A 15,743-nucleotide genomic window follows, 5' to 3' on the forward strand; every position below is an offset into this window, starting at 1 on the left:
ATGGTGTTTAAATCTTCGATTTAAACAGGTCCGATGTTTTCTGAATCATCTTACCCCTTAAATGCTGCACAGTAGGCCTGGCCGTTTTGATATTTGTGACGCATCTTCAATGTGAAACATATATCAAATAGACTAGAAAAATGATGTAGGTATATATATCATTTTCCAGGATGTTTTCAAGAACTGGCTATGTTGGTGTTAGATAAGATTAGACTGAAAACTCATCGGTGATTTTTGCGACGTTGAATTTTGGAAGGCAAAACTCATAGGCGTTTTTGAGTTTTTCCGACTGATCGAGAATAGGTCGCCACAATGCCGCTCCGGTAGAAAGACGGTTTCCTAATAACTTCCTTTCGGTTAGAGTTAGTACCTTGAACTTCGTAGAAGTTCAGTCACAATTATGGAAGCTCAGTTAACTTGGTAGAAATGTAAGGAATTTTGTAGAAGCTCAGGAAGTATTGTAAAAGTTCAGCATACTTCTTAGAACTTCAGGGTTTGATTTGGGAACTTTGTTTCGTCCAGATGTTTAGGAAGATTCGTGAAAAAATGTTCATGGTCTTTCCTGAAGTTTGGAGAAGGTCATGGATGACCTAAGATCTTGGTCAAATTGAGTGAAATTGGAATACAAATAATTGTGGAAGTGGGAAAAAGTTGATGGAACTTCGTAGAAACTGTGCACATTTTTAAGAAGTAAAGATAGGGAAACATTGTAGATGTCCAAGGAAAATTGAAGCAATTTTTCCGCCCTTCTTGAAATTTTTGCCATCTTTGCCACCTACTGAGTACGGTGCTGACTGGCAATTATAATGAATTGTGGTTGAAATGTGCATGGAAATTAGTATGGGAAAACCTACTTGTTTTGCATTTTCATTTATAGGGAACACAATTTTGCTTTAACCATTCAACTAATCGTGTTAAATTATAGTTCAGAAAATGCCTAACAACTTTGTAAAAAAAAAAACGTGCGGTGTTAGAATATCGCTAAAAAGTATTATAGCTGTGCAAAGATCGATATTTCTTATTTAAATTTAAAAAAAAATAACTTTTCCTGCCAACACTGCCGGTTAGTGAAATCTCATACGCGTAGTTTGAGAGGGGGGGGCGGCTTACTACACCATCCCTCGCCCCCTCACTCATATCAATGAAAGTAAAGTTTCAAACTGAAATAACTTCGGTGTTTCTCATCTTGCCGAGTTGGGTTCAGATGTGTGATTCAAAAATATTTGCTCAATCTAATAGCCAACCCCCTATAGTAAGCCCCCTCTCTTACTACGCTTATGATTTTGAACTATTGTTTTGGAATAATTTATCTCATCAAACAAAACCGATAAGAAAAGAAAATTCGAAATTTTTTCTGTTTGGCATCTGACTTTCATTGGTACACTGTCAGTGTTGGCAGGAAAAGTTATTTTTGGCATTTAATTCAAACCATAAATATTTTAACTTTTATAACATTTTTTAAAACATCAAAGCACCGTAGTTTTTGCGACAAAATTGTTAGGCACTTCCTAAAATATATTTTTACATTGTAAGTTGCACGGGTCAAGCAAGCTCTATTGATGAAAGTGCAAAACAGTAGGTTTTTCCACACTAATTTCCATTCGAAATTCAAACGCAATGTGGAAAGCCGGGTTGCAACCAAGCGTCCCCAAATTTAGCACATTTGTTTTGGACTTCAAATGGAACCAAAAAAAGGGGTGTTCTCGTTTGATGTGGTAAACTTTGCGCTTTTCCATATAACGGTAACCAACTCTAGTATATTTGTGTGCAGCACTTGGTCAAAGTAAAAGTTTGATACATTTTTGTACAGAAGTCAACTCAATTTTCAGTCTTCTTGCTCCTAATAGTATTCTCAATCTAATTCCGAGGATTATTAAAAAAAATCCCTTGATTTATTTTCCGTGCTGAGCACCAATGCTACCGACGCCAGGGAGGTAGCTCCCACACCTGGACCCTGCCTATCGACCCATCAACTTATGAACCGGGGACCAACGGCTTTACTTTTCTTCCGAAAGAAGGCGTGATCAGAGTTGTTATGACTCAGAACATCCCGGCGGCGCCGACTTGGATTGAATCCAGGCCTGCTGGGGTGAGAGGTAATCACACTTACCACTGCACAACGGCACCGCTAGTCAAAGTTGGGCTAGTTTGAAATTGTTGACAAGCAAATTATTAGTTTCGTGGCATTTCCCATACATTTTTCCATACAAAATTAAAAATTCTTGCGCCAATCCAGATCATACCCAAATTCATTCAAACTTTTAACAGATGTTTGGTGCCTCAATATGCTTCGAAAGAGCAGTGGTGAGCAGGGGGTTGTAATGTTGACCCAGCCAACTGCAAACATCAGCACAATTTTTCTAATTTTCTAGCCTGTATGAACTGAAAAAAAAACTCGGAGAACGTCTAAAAAAAACATTATACAACTTAATGAATTTGTTTGATAACTTTATTTTTAAAGTATGAAAAATGATAATTCAGTGTTGACATTAGTTTCAAGAATTACAAGATCCATAATCGCTAAAGATGTGGATTATTCATACCGTATTACTCAAAATATCCTAACCGTTTTTGGCTTCCTTCACATTCCGACACCGTCATAGGGGATGGTCATAAACTACGTAGACAGTTTAGAGGGGAGAGTTTGGTGAGTTCCTACTGTTTACGCAAGGTGGAAGAGACTTGAAGTATCTTAAAAACTGTCCACGTTGTTTATAGACAACCCCTTTCGAAAAAAAACTCATCAAAACAATATGGGAAAGTAAAAAGATTTCTAATACCCTGTTTCCATATGTGCTGGTTCACACTGCTGAGTAATCCGATCAAGTTTGTGCCAGAAATCGTAAATCAGCACCGAATAACAGTTAACATCATGCTAATCACCATGAGTTTTGCAAACGACAGGCTCACCAGCACGTGAATCAGCACAAGTGTAAACCCCCTTTCACACAACAAACACACGATTGGGAATGATGCCGGAGGGATTCGTTCTCGTTCAGTCCCAACAGCTTATTTAGAATGACATTTTCAGTTACACACTTCCCTAATAAAATGGTTATTTTGCCTAACGACGTATTAAGGGTATCATCCAAACCATTTATGGAATAGTTCTATCATGTGGGTTATCGTTCGGCTGTGGTATTTTTTTATTAGGGTTGTTAGTGTGGTTGTGAATTGTTTGGTTAAATTGTGTAATGGATTTGGCGAAGGGTTGGTAGAGAGAGTGTGTATGTACAAAATGAAGAGAAAAGAACATGTGTTAGCTGTTTTCCTTTCGGGTTTGTCACCAAGTGGTGGAAAGAGTATGCTGGTTTCTTTCTATCCTGGTGGTGCCAATCAATAGTTCAGAAAGACTACATATAATGAGCGATATATTATTTTTTGGTTTGGGTGGAACAAAAAGAATCAGTGTACAACAAAAATAGTCACATAACATGTAACATATTGAACGGTTAAACTAGACTGTAATAAAGGTATCGGTTGTAACCAGTTTATAAGTATATGAGATTATACAACAAGGTAGAAAAGAAAACAAAACAAAACAAAGATAAAAGGAAAGGCTAAAGTTCTGAAGAACACGAGAAGAGGCATGCGGAACTGGGAAGCGCACTACTTACGATGGCGGCGGGCTGGGAAGAGGTACTTGGTGAATTTTCCACGTCGCTTCCGAGAGCGAGTGTTCGTCCGCTGCGTAGCATCTCCAGAGCGATTGGATCAGCGTGGCAGCTGGCTGACGGCGTCGGATCATGTGCTTCTGCCGTTGCTGTTGTTGTACTTTCAAGGCGAACCCGCTACCGAGAATGCCCTACAGGAGAAAAAGAAAACGAAACATGAACAACGGGCAGTGGTGATGGTGCACGAGGCTTGTGACACAAGGATCTTGCCAGACAATTGTTGCGCTGAAAAGAGTCAAATCTCGATTACTTTTTCAGAGGGACGTATTTACTTTGGTAAACAAAGAATCGAACGTCAATTTGTCGGAACTCCAAGCGCTCCCTCACAAACGAACACCACCATCAGAAAGGGTAATGTTTCCCCAATAAGCTTTGACAAATTGACAATACTAGATACGTACTTTTGAAAAAGTAATCGAGAAATGTTGAACCAAGAGCTAATGTCACGGTAACGACCGGCGTGGTAGAAGGTCAGTTTGCTGAGGGCGATATTTAGTGACAATATTTCCTTTTATCGTGAGAATACGTTCAGAGCCGTGCTTGGCTAGAAGAACTATGTTTGCAGAATCTCTTGAAGGAGCGCCAGTCCCTTGAGTCATTTAAATACTAATAAAGTATTCCAACTCTGGATCAGCCTTCTGTCAACACCCGCAGATAGGGTTGATATCCACAAGTACCCTCTTCAAGTTGCAACTCAGAAAACCATAATGAAATTCGTGAAAAGCTCTTTAAAAGAATAATTTTATGATATGAACGTGCTTTCTCCGAACACTTTTTTCCCTGGCTGCTGCTGACAGGCTCCGTCTCGTGACCCAACACGGGAAAGTGCGAAAAAATAGCTTAAATTTTACAACCTCCCCTGAAGCAAGGGTAAGAGTTAAGGGCCACTCGCTCCCGGGTAAGAAGTAAACTCTACACGCTCCCGAGTGTATAATCTGTTCTGAGAGCAACGGCTGTTTCGTCCGACGACTTGTTGGAGCAGCATCTCCCGTCGTATCCAAGCTCAACTTTGGCTTAGCCTGGACTGTCGTCGTTTGCATGAGTTCAGAAAAAAAAACACCTAAACTCCCAGCTAGCTGACTGAAAACTTGAATCCTTCCGTTGCATACCAGTGGGGACGCTCGAGATGTTGCTTTTTATTGTTTAGGACAGCATGATGCTGACGATTAACACACTACTGCTACTACTACTACAACTGTTATGTGGGGTTGGGGAGGCAGAAGCTTCAGGAATGAGAAGTTTCGAGCAAATTTTAACTTGTGCAGGAAAGTTTGGATTGCGCAGCTGGAATTTCTCACTTGCAAGCATGCTTTCAAGTTGTTCTTATCAAATTGTTAGTTCTTCGTAAGTTTCGAGCTGCCGTAAAGGCTGGGTTGTTCAACGTTTCACATTTACGCCCAAATGGCAGGGGGGCTTGTTTTGTTTAGATACATTTTCGCTGCACGGTACGCTTATGAAGAGTCAAAAAGCAGTCTCAAGTAATCTCACAGGAAGCAAAGTGCGTAGCCAGGTTTCGACAAAGAGGGAGCAACATTACGAATGTCTTATCTCAAAGAAGAGCAGCTTTCAACAAATCAGACAAATAAATCAGACGTCACCAATGCTGGTACGAGTATCAGTACTGGCTTACTACAGCACATTTTCAAATTTAACATTTTTAACTAACTAAATTGTTGCGGGGGAAAAATGCCGTGATATTTCTAAACTGGGTTTTGCCGGCTACACTGTATTTTAGCACACAACAGAAGACGAGACTCAGCAGCGCGACGGGACAGTTTTGTATTGTTTGGAGTTTTGCTATTTTCTGAATAATTACCGCATATATTTAAAGTTTATAGTATGGAATAATAGGATAAAAATAAATACTAACCACTTCAATGCATACATAGTAAAGTTTTGCAAAACTGAGTGATCCATCCAGTGTTATGTTTTCCGTCATACACAAGCTTGCATCAGTTCTGTGATTGTCATCAAATGCAAGCGACAACGTTTCATATTCTGTGCTTTTACAAGCGATCATTTAAAAATGTCCCTGTACACCAGATATGATGTTTAATAAGAGACGCGCGGAGAGAATACAAGTAAATCTGGTTGCACGGCCAACTAAGTTCTTGTGTCTGCATGATTTGGCAACCCACATTTTTGGGTGACTTTTAATTTTAGCGACTGTCGTCTAGGTAAAACGAATACTGTTTTGACCGTATCGGTAATTATTTGAAAAATTCCATAGAAATGGCATCCTTTTGATGAATAGAAACACCTAAAAAGTAGAAGGATCTGTGCCTACAGGCACGAACGGAAGCTTGACGTAGGACCGCTAGTGGACGGAACAAATGTGAAGAGCATTTAATTCTTTTAATTGATCGATCCTCAATTATCTTAACTCTTTCCGGTTTTGAATTGTAGGCGTACCAAATTTGTAGTAATTTTTGTCAAAAAGAAAGTTGATGAAGAGAATCGATCAAAATCACTTGCACCTCTGCTTTCAAGTTTGATTACAAGAACTCTGGAGAGCATTTTGTTTGGTCGTTGGGGGCGTGTGGTTCTGAATATAGACAAACAGGCACAGATAAATTCTTTTCCAACTCTTTACTATAATAAGCTTGTTGGCCCTGAAAAGGGCCGTGTTGTTGCCAAAGTTGGTGATGATTTAACCTCCGAAACCGTACAGAGTGCGTCTGTCGCTTCAAAGCGTGGACGACATCGATGGCCGCTTACGCTTGGCATGTTCAGAGTAGGTGACAGAATCATGGATCTCATTTTCCAGGAACACCTTCAGCACACCTCGTAGATCAGACCGAAGATACGTTTGCCATCGCCACGGTGAACCAGACGAAGGATGGCGGTTATCACGAAGAACCTTGCGATGACACTTGGCGCCTTCTTTGCCAAGACCTTTTCTTCCTTTGCCACGACCAGTCATTGTTGCTTGTTGGGTAGAATAGTGGACTACCTACTGCTGCTATTGCTGCTTCTGCTGTCTGCACACCACGCCGTCCGAAGCGAAAATGAGTTGAGGCTTTTTGACTTTAAATGATCTATATTTCTTGAATTTGTGTGGTTTACATGTATGAATTTTCAAGTGACACAGATGCGTCTTTTCAACTTTAGTACATTTGAGATTTTAATTATTATTTACACTTACACTACAACTAACCTACAACTACTATATACACCTAATCTACTATATACAAATTGCGGATCAAAGCATATTCTGATAAAATACATTTTTGTGCAAATGTAGTGTTAATTTCGTTAATTTTGGAATCTAGTGTCGAAAGGACGATCAAGAACCATCCTCAGCACTCTGTTCTGAGTGACCTGAATTTTGTTCCTGTGAGTCTGTGCACATGATTCCCACACCGGAGTTGCGTAGAGGATCGCAGGTGCTATGATTTGTTTGTAGACAGCCAGATTGTTCACCCTTCGGGATCTGAGGCTAATCAGCGGATACAGACACCTAACCAAGGCAGAACACTTGACTACAGTTTTCTCTACATGCGAACGTAAGAGGAGCTTTTCATCGAACAACATCCCGAGATAGGTTACTTCGGCAGACCACTCAACCCTTGTGCCATCCATGATTACAGTACAAGAAGGAGCCGGTTTTAGTTTGGGCGATTGCCGATGATTGTTTGTGTTTTGGAGGCATTGATTTTAATTTTCCATGTGGTGGCATAATCAACAAAGGCGTTAAGGCATCGTTGAAGTTTGTTTGTTATTTCTCGAGGTATCCTTCCTTTGACGGCTATTGCGGTATCATCTGCGAACAGGAAAAACGATACCTTAAACGACCTTTGCTGGAGGTAGTTACGGGTGATTTTAACCAGATGTAATGGGAAGTTGAAGTTACAAAGCTTGTACACAAGTCCGTCATGCCAAACATTGTCAAACGCCTTTTCAACGTCTAACAAGGCCATGGCTGTGGACTTGGATACAGCTTTGTTACTTCGGATATTATTCATCACCCGTACTAGCTGGTGATTGGTGGAGTGGCCCTTTCTGAATCCAAACTGTTCCGGAAGGAGAATGTTATTTTCCTCGACAAACTTGAGCAAACGATTGAGAATGAGTTTCTCGAACAATTTGCTCAGCGCTTAAAGGAGGCTGATTGGTCTGTAGCTTGAAGGCAATGTTGGATCCTTTCCGGGTTTGCGGATTGGTATGATTTTTGCTACCTTCCAGATGCTTGGAAAGTAGTGCAGTTCCAAACATCTGTTGTAGATAGCGGTTAGAAGAGACTGCAGTTTTATGCCGAGTCTCTTCAAGATCAAGTTGAATATACCGTCAAACCCGGGAGCCTTCATGTTCTTGGTGCATTTCAGCGCTGAGCAAATCTGTTGTACTGTAATTATATCCGCCGGAGGTACGACACAAGGGGAGGCATCTAGGTTTTGAACGCATTGCGCAACCTGATCTTCGAGCGGACTTTGGATATTCGAGCCAAGCAAATGCGATAAAGCGACATGCTCGCCGATCGCATTTGCTTTCTCATGTGGGGTGATCGCCATCATTTTCGACTCTGAGAGGTGAAACTGGTTTGGGATGAGTTTTGAGGACGTTGGATATTTTCCAGAATGGTCTGGAGTGGTCGTCCAGATTTTGGACAACACGCCGGAAACTTTCATTTCGGAGTGAGTCCATTCTGGAAGCAATCTGCCTGTTCAGATCGGCCATTTCACGTTTTTTGCCCAGATCTCCTGTAAGCTTTGGCCAGCAGAATCACCGGAAGTTGCTTGAGCGGAATGCACCCGCGAATTCGCTTGCCTTTGCTGAGGAGCACGAAGAGGCGGGAAATCCTACGTCCGAAATGCCGGAACTTTGTCCTTCTTGCGTCCTGGTTGGTTGTTAGTTGCCGCCTGTTTTCGGATGCGTTTGAAGTCCTCGCGTTTGGAACATCTGTCTGTCGGAACCTTGATGAGCACCACCACATTTGGCGCATTTTAACGCCACGGCTCCATCCACAGGGTAGTTGGAAGTGGCGTGTTTTTGAGCGCAGTTGCTACAGCGTGGCTTAATGTTGCAGATGCGAGTGCCGTGTCCAAAGTTCAGACATTGTTGGCACATGGTCACATCGCGATGGCCTCCACGGTATGGCTCCCATCGTACGATTATGGAGTAGATTGAGCGGATAGCCTGCAGCGCATTCAGCGTCATCGTTCCCTTCTGGAAGTGCACCAGGAAAAGACAATCCGGGTACGTCTTCACGTTTTCGTCTCTCCTCGTCATCCGAAAGACAGCGATTGGGGCCAGCTTGTACCGGTCCTTGAGTTCTTCTTCGATCGCCTTGGGATCAACATCTGGTAAACCCCTGATGACTACCTTGAAGGGCTTTTCACCGGGGATGTCGTGCGTGAAGTATTCCGCATTGGAATCCTTCAGGAATTTGACGGTGATTTCGTATTCCGCTTTCGTCCAGAGTATCACCTTAGTGTCGATCCAGCTGATCTTATACTCAGCTGCGATGCCCAGCGATGCGAAATCGCCAATGAGCGTCTTGAGTGGCACTACCTTCACCACCAGTGGAGGAAGCTTGACTTTCACCGCACTCGGTCCGGCAGAATTCTCGGTTTCGACGGCGTCGCCGAAATCACCGATGTCGCTGGCGTTCGTCGCGGTAACATTGTCGCGTCCGCTCGTACCATCGGATTGTCCTTGCTTCTTCTTCCTCTTTTTCTTCCGCTTCACCGGGACTGGCTTGGTATTCCCAACATCGGTGGGAAGAGTAGCGTACCTATTTGAGGTAGGTACCGAGCTACCCTCACCACTGTTCTTCTTCTCCGCTTGGTCACGAAGTCTGCTCCGGGAGTGCTGTCTTCCCATCACGCGATGCGACCGACACTACTGACGACGCGACGTGCAGTATATCTGCGAACGTTTGTAACAAACTATAGGTTTATCGAACAACTCGACAGAGCGAGCAAAGACCGAACTGTACTGCTTGACGTTCAAGCAGAGAATGATGAGTTGAGGCTAGACAGCAGCGCTCTTTTATATCTTTTCAGATTAAAACAGAATAATGTGCAACCAAGTGGTACTCAATTATGGTGACTGGGTTTGGGAAGAACGTTTATTTCATGAAAACATTGATAAAATTATCACTTTTTATGTGTACATTGGACAATTCTTGAAATTATCACTTTTTCAAAAGTTTCTTGTTGAAAATCATCAGTCGGAAGCATTGTTATTGATGCGTTGAAATATTTCTGATCGATTGGTGATAAAATTATTGAAATTGGTCCAGGGCAGCAGAGCTATTAATGTTCTTTTTTTTTTTTTTTTTTTTGGACCTTTTAACAGTTGTCATTCGGGTCCTTTAAAACTGGATGTTTAATTACATTTTTGTTTTTGATTTTAACCCCTCTCAGATTGTGTTTAAAAGCTGTACTTCCTCAAGAAATTTCAACACTTTTTGGCCGTTTCCTCATCATCCGCAAGAGATTCTTTTAAGTTGTCCGTTAGCCCTGCTTTTTTCCGCTCCCTTCCTAACTCGATACAGTCCACAAAGATATGTTTAACAGTTAAATGGCTATTACAAAATCTACATACGGGAGGATCTTCCTTGTCTAGTAGGTATTTATGTGTTAGTAAGATGTGCCCTATTCTTAGTCGTGCTAGAATAACGCTTTCTTTTCTCGTTGATCCTACCGCTCGCTTGTAAGGTTTTACGCTATGCTTTACTTCTCGCAGCTTGTTATTACTGGTCGATGTCCATTCAACTTGCCATTTGTGGTTTGTATGTGTCTTTATCAATGTTTTCGATTCTTTGAAGTCAACGCTTTCGATGTCTACATGGGTTGCTTCTGATGCTTTTTTGGCTTCTTTATCTGCTCTCTCATTCCCAGCTATCCCTATGTGACTGGGAACCCAGCACACCACTACTTCTGTTCCCCTGCGTCTGATTTGATTGTTTATCATAGTTACTTCATCTTTCCAATGGTTTTTAATTCTTCGATTTTCCAACGCAGATACCACACTCAGCGAATCCGTGCATATAATGTAGGCCCCCACTCGCTCTTGGCTTGCCACCCAGCTTAAGGCTTCCTTAATCGCTATACTTTCGGCACTAAATATACTACTAATGTCATTCACTCGTTTCCTTATTATTGTATCCCTGACCACTACACTAAACCCGCATCTTCCGTCCTTTTTTGATCCATCCGTGTATATCGGCGTGTGGATTCTGTACTTGGTGTTCTTCATTTTTCCAAATGTTCGCTGCAGTTCTGTAGAGCTCGTCCCTTGTTTACAAAGCAAATGTAAACTTTTGTCAACCCGCATCGGTTTCCTTTCCCAGGGTGGACATTTTGCTCGAGTGAAAGTCCTCGTTGGTGGTAATACCAAGTTCAGTTCTTGAAGTACTCTGGTTCCCCTGATGGTCACGGTATTCGCTTCCCTAGCCGGTTCAGATCCCCAAATTTCGCCAGAGCTATCGTCCTCGCCGCTCGAGGCATTTGAAGAACTCTCACTGTTGTTTTCTTCATTGTGAACTTCGTGATATCCACTCAATCCTGCTTTGCGTGCAACGAAAATTGCCTTCCGCTCTTCTAGTAATGTTCTCAAATCCGGTATTCCCGTCTCTACTTGTAAGCTAACGACGGGGCTCGTCCTAAAAGCTCCAGTCAATGCTCTAAGTCCCGAATTATGCGTCGTTTCAAGGTACTTCAAAGCACTTTCATCTAGTCCTGACAATATTGGAGCAGCGTAAAGTATTTTTTCTAAAACAGTAGCGCGATATATTTTAAGTAGAGTGTTCCTATCACCGCCCCAAGCCCTAGCAGCAATGCTACGAATGAAATTGATTCTTTGTTGACAGACAGCTTTCACTTCTTCAGCGTGTTTTCGAAATTTCATGAAGCAATCCAGTGTAATTCCCAAACATTTGTGGCTTGTGTTAAGAGGGATACCGATTCCGTTCAGGTGCAGTGTTCCTAAAAGACGGGGTTTACGTGAGCGCGGATTACGAAAAACTACCGTTGCGCTCTTCTCTGCAGATATTGTATATCCTGTTTGGTACTGCCAATCTTCGATCTTCGTTAGCGCTGCTTGAAGTGTATCTCTGATGCTTTCAGAGTTTTCTCCAGTTGCAATGAGGATCACGTCATCTGCGTAAAGAAGGCATTTTACATCTGGTGGTAAGTATTGCATGATTGTATCGATCGCGATTAGGAACAGTGTTACACTGAGAATTGAGCCCTGGCATAATCCCGTCTCCATGCTCTTTTCGTTTGAAAGTGTGCCATTTACCAGCACGTTGAACGTTCTTCTTTCCAGCATTTTATGCAGGAACCGTAACATAGATCCATCAATTTTCCAATATTTCAGTCTCTGCAGTATAAGTCTCCTCCAAGTCGTATCGTAAGCCTTTGTTACATCCAAAAACACAACCTGTGCGTATTGTTTCTTATTTAGTGACTCCCTGATAGTTTCCTTGAGTACAGCTAAATGATCGACGGTTGTTCTACCTTTTCTAATCGCATACTGGTGCTTACTCAAGAGTTCATTAGACTCCAGAACGTGCACCAAGCGATTATTAACCATTCGTTCGAATACTTTTCCAACGCAACTGTTTAAGTATATTGGGCGATAGTTTCGTGGATTGACCCGTTCTCCTTTTCCTTTATATAAAGGAACCACAATGGAACGTGTCCACTCTATAGGAAATATACCCTCCACCCATAATCTATTGTATGCTTCGAGTAACTGAGTCTTGCAATCTATTGGTAGATTAGCAATCATCGCGTAGTGCACTCCATCCGGTCCAGGCGACGAACCCTGTAGGCCTTCGAGGGCTTCTTCTAGCTCGTGATACTGAAATGTTTGATTATATTCAGAATCATTTTCCTCGTCGATTTGAAACTCCTCTGCTTCCGCTGCTTCTTTCCACTCTGTGAACCTCGTACCATAAGCTTCGTTACTAGATATAGCTTGAAAGCTATCTCCAAGACTATTTGCTATACCGTTATCATCTATTACTGTTTCGCCAGCGCACACTATTGCATTGACCATCTCGTTTTTATTTTTCCCTTGTATTCGTCGATATTTGCTCCACATTTCTTTTACTGGGGTTTGCACCGTGAAAGTATCAGCTAATGCTACCCAGCTCTTCTTTTTTGCATTGAATACAACATCACGAGCTGCTTCTCTAGCCTCACGAAACTGCTTGGCGAGTTGTTCTTTTTCCTCCAATCCGGAACTCGACGATTTTAATTTTCTTAGAGCCTTCCTTTGGTTTTTTATAGCTGCAGCCACTTCTTCATTCCACCATGGAACACATTTCTTTCCTAAAAATCCTTTTGTTTTTGGGATGAACCTTTCTGCTGATTTAAGGATTGCCCGAGTAATCTCTTGTATTCGCTCCTCCGCACCGTATTTTCGTTCAAATTTGATGTCAGTCTGATATGACGTCCAGTCGGTTTCTTCTATTTTCCACCTAGGAAAGGTTTTCCGTGGCCTTGTAGTTCCTGGAGAAGCTATAAAGGTCGGGGAGTGATCACTGCCATGGAAATCCTCGGATACGGTCCACTCCAATTGTCCTGCAAGGTCCGCGGAACTGATTGCAACATCGATGCAGGAAAATGATCCGTTCGAATGGTTCACATGCGTTGGTTCTCCGGTATTCAGTACTGCTAAACTGTTCTCTTCGATAAACTCCATAACGATTCGTCCTCGCGAAGATATATCCCTGGATCCCCAAATAGTATGATGGGCATTCAAATCTCCCACTAATAGAACTGAGTTAGGTGTCTGGGTGATTATGTCCGAAAGATCCCTGGTGGAGATTTCTTCTCTGGGTGGCAAGTAAACATTTACGACACGAACATTGAGTGGGGGACCTACCTTTACTATTATTACTTCCAGATTTGTGTCGAATTGGATTTCTTCAGCGTCGATTCCAGTTTTGACCGCCGTTAGTACTCCTCCTGCTGCTCGTCTGCCTCCTTCTCGTTGTCTGTGAAATATTCTGTAACCATTGATGGCTGGTGGTTTCCGTGCTGAACACATGCTCTCCTGCAAGCAAATGATGGCTGGTTGCTTCTCTTTTATAAGTATGTCCAGATCAGGTTTGCTAGTCCTTAGTCCTTGGATGTTCCATGAGATTGCGATCGGGTGGTTCTTTGCTGGTACCGTTTTGTTGGCAGAACGTCGAGGCGACTGACAGAGCACAGGTTGGGCTGTAACGTCCTCGCTCCCGTCCCCCGAATTGTCCTCTTCTCCAAGGAGAAGCGGGGAGGCTACTTTCTCTTCGCACTGCCCCAACCAACCTGCGGTGTTGCGTGGCCCTTGTGATGAGATTGGGATATCCATTGCGTTTGTGAGATTTCTACTGTCCATTGTGTTATGTTGTTGATTATTCCGATATTCGTATCCGTGTTCGTTGCCAATGTCATTATTCAACGTTTTCATATTTGTTGAATTTATGTTTCTAGACATTTTTCAGTTTTGGTGGTCTTTCTCTCCTAGTCCTTTGTTGGTCACCATTACTTTTGGCATTCTCTTTGTTTTGTTTCTCGGGTTGGCCAATTCGAGATGAGCTCCGGGATCGTATGGCTGTTACTTCCGAGTTTTGCTTCTTACGTTCGTTCCTGCGTCTTCTGGCTGCTTCATTACCTTCTTCGTTGTTTTTATTGTTACTAGGTGTCGCTTGTATTATGTCTTCTTCGTGTCCTTGATCAGCTTCTGTCATGTTAGCGTCTTCTTCGTCCTCGGATATCCCCATTTTTTGTTTAGTTATCGCTCGATTTGCTTTAATTTCCATTATTTCAGCCTTCATTTTTTGGAATTCCGCAATGATGGTTCTCATTTGCTCTACTTCACGTCGTAGCCTTTGGATTTCCCTGTCTTTTTCGGTTTCCTTTGCAGCTTCCTTTAGCTTGATGATTTCCGTTTTTAACATTTCCACTTCGTTTTCTTTTCTGATACGTTCAAGCCGGTCCTGTGCACCGCTCACTCCAGCGTATGTATTTTCCCCGTTTAGTTTCTCATATTCCTTCCTGGCCTCTGCGAATGACATTCCCGTTTCCACTTTCATTTTGATGATCTTTTGCTCCTTGATAAACTTGCTGCACTTTCTGCTGATTGGTTGATGGTTTCCTTGGCAGTTCTTACAGAACGGATCCTGATCGCAGTCATCGAGTCCTTCTGGATGTACTCCAGAGCAATTTTTACAGACTGCAGTGTTTGAGCACTTGGTTTTGGTATGGCCATAGTTACAACAATTGTAGCAAATCATCGGGTTCGGGTAGTACAATCTCGTTGGTAATCGTAATGGGTTAAAGTAGTCATACTTAGGAGCAACGGTTCGTCCAATGGTAAGTATCAGTGTTGGTGTGTTGATTTTTTTCTTCCCTTCTAGTCGAGATATTCTTCGAACTTCAACTACTCCTTGATCTTTAAGCTCCGCTAGTAGATCTTGTTCCGTCATTTCCACAACCTCGTGGCAGCTCACAACACAGCGACACCTGCTTAGAGTGGGATGGAGCTCTACTACAACCTCTGTGCCGTCGATTAGTTTCTTCATGCTGATTAACTGTTTCGCTTGCTGAATGCTTCTGGTTCTAAGCACGTACTTCCTTCCTTTGTCCTCTGTGCTTGCTGATTCGATTTTTCCTCCACATACATCTTCAATGGACTTTCCGATGATGAACGGGACAGGTAGTTTTGAATTTTCGCCAACAGCAGACATTTGTAGAATTAAACGTTCTCCATGCAAGCCAAGGCGGTCCATCCACGCTGGTACAGTGCGGGCATTTTCGTTACTATGCTGCTCATTATTGTCGTCTGGTGGATCACCCAAGAGGGGGTCCCCCGGTGCGGAAAGTGCTGTAGCCATGAGGCCAGGGAGCACAGGAGGTTCAGGATCCGTGTGCAACGCTCAGAATCGTTTTGTATTTTAACCGCTGGTTCAAACTGTTTCCCAACTTGCGCCCTAGCCTAGACTAGTAACGACAACCCTTTCACCTTCTATCTGAACCACCCAAGGGTTAAGGTCCAGGTGGACAGTTTTGCGGCCCCACCGAAGTGGGAGACGACTACGCTTTCTCCTAGTACTATCTCAACCAAGCGTTA

At 42.6% G+C, this 15,743-nt stretch overlaps 1 protein-coding gene across 10 annotated transcripts in view; it reads right to left on the minus strand.

The window, feature by feature from the left end:
• The window catches only part of KCNQ (KCNQ potassium channel), a 462,308-nt gene that overhangs the window by 324,013 nt on the left and 122,552 nt on the right, over nucleotides 1-15,743 (minus strand). For all 10 annotated transcript variants that reach the window (XM_065237553.1, XM_065237551.1, XM_065237548.1 and 7 more), the window contains one exon: nucleotides 3,618-3,805. In XM_065237553.1, the coding sequence (XP_065093625.1) occupies nucleotides 3,618-3,805 (188 nt within the window). The remainder of the gene's footprint in view (nucleotides 1-3,617; nucleotides 3,806-15,743) is intronic.

The sequence above is a fragment of the Ochlerotatus camptorhynchus genome, unplaced genomic scaffold (assembly GCF_037179485.1).
Source record: "Ochlerotatus camptorhynchus isolate MF236.1 unplaced genomic scaffold, CSIRO-AGI_Acam_v1.1 ptg000631l, whole genome shotgun sequence".
In the NCBI taxonomy this organism is placed as follows: Eukaryota; Metazoa; Arthropoda; class Insecta; order Diptera; family Culicidae; genus Ochlerotatus; species Ochlerotatus camptorhynchus.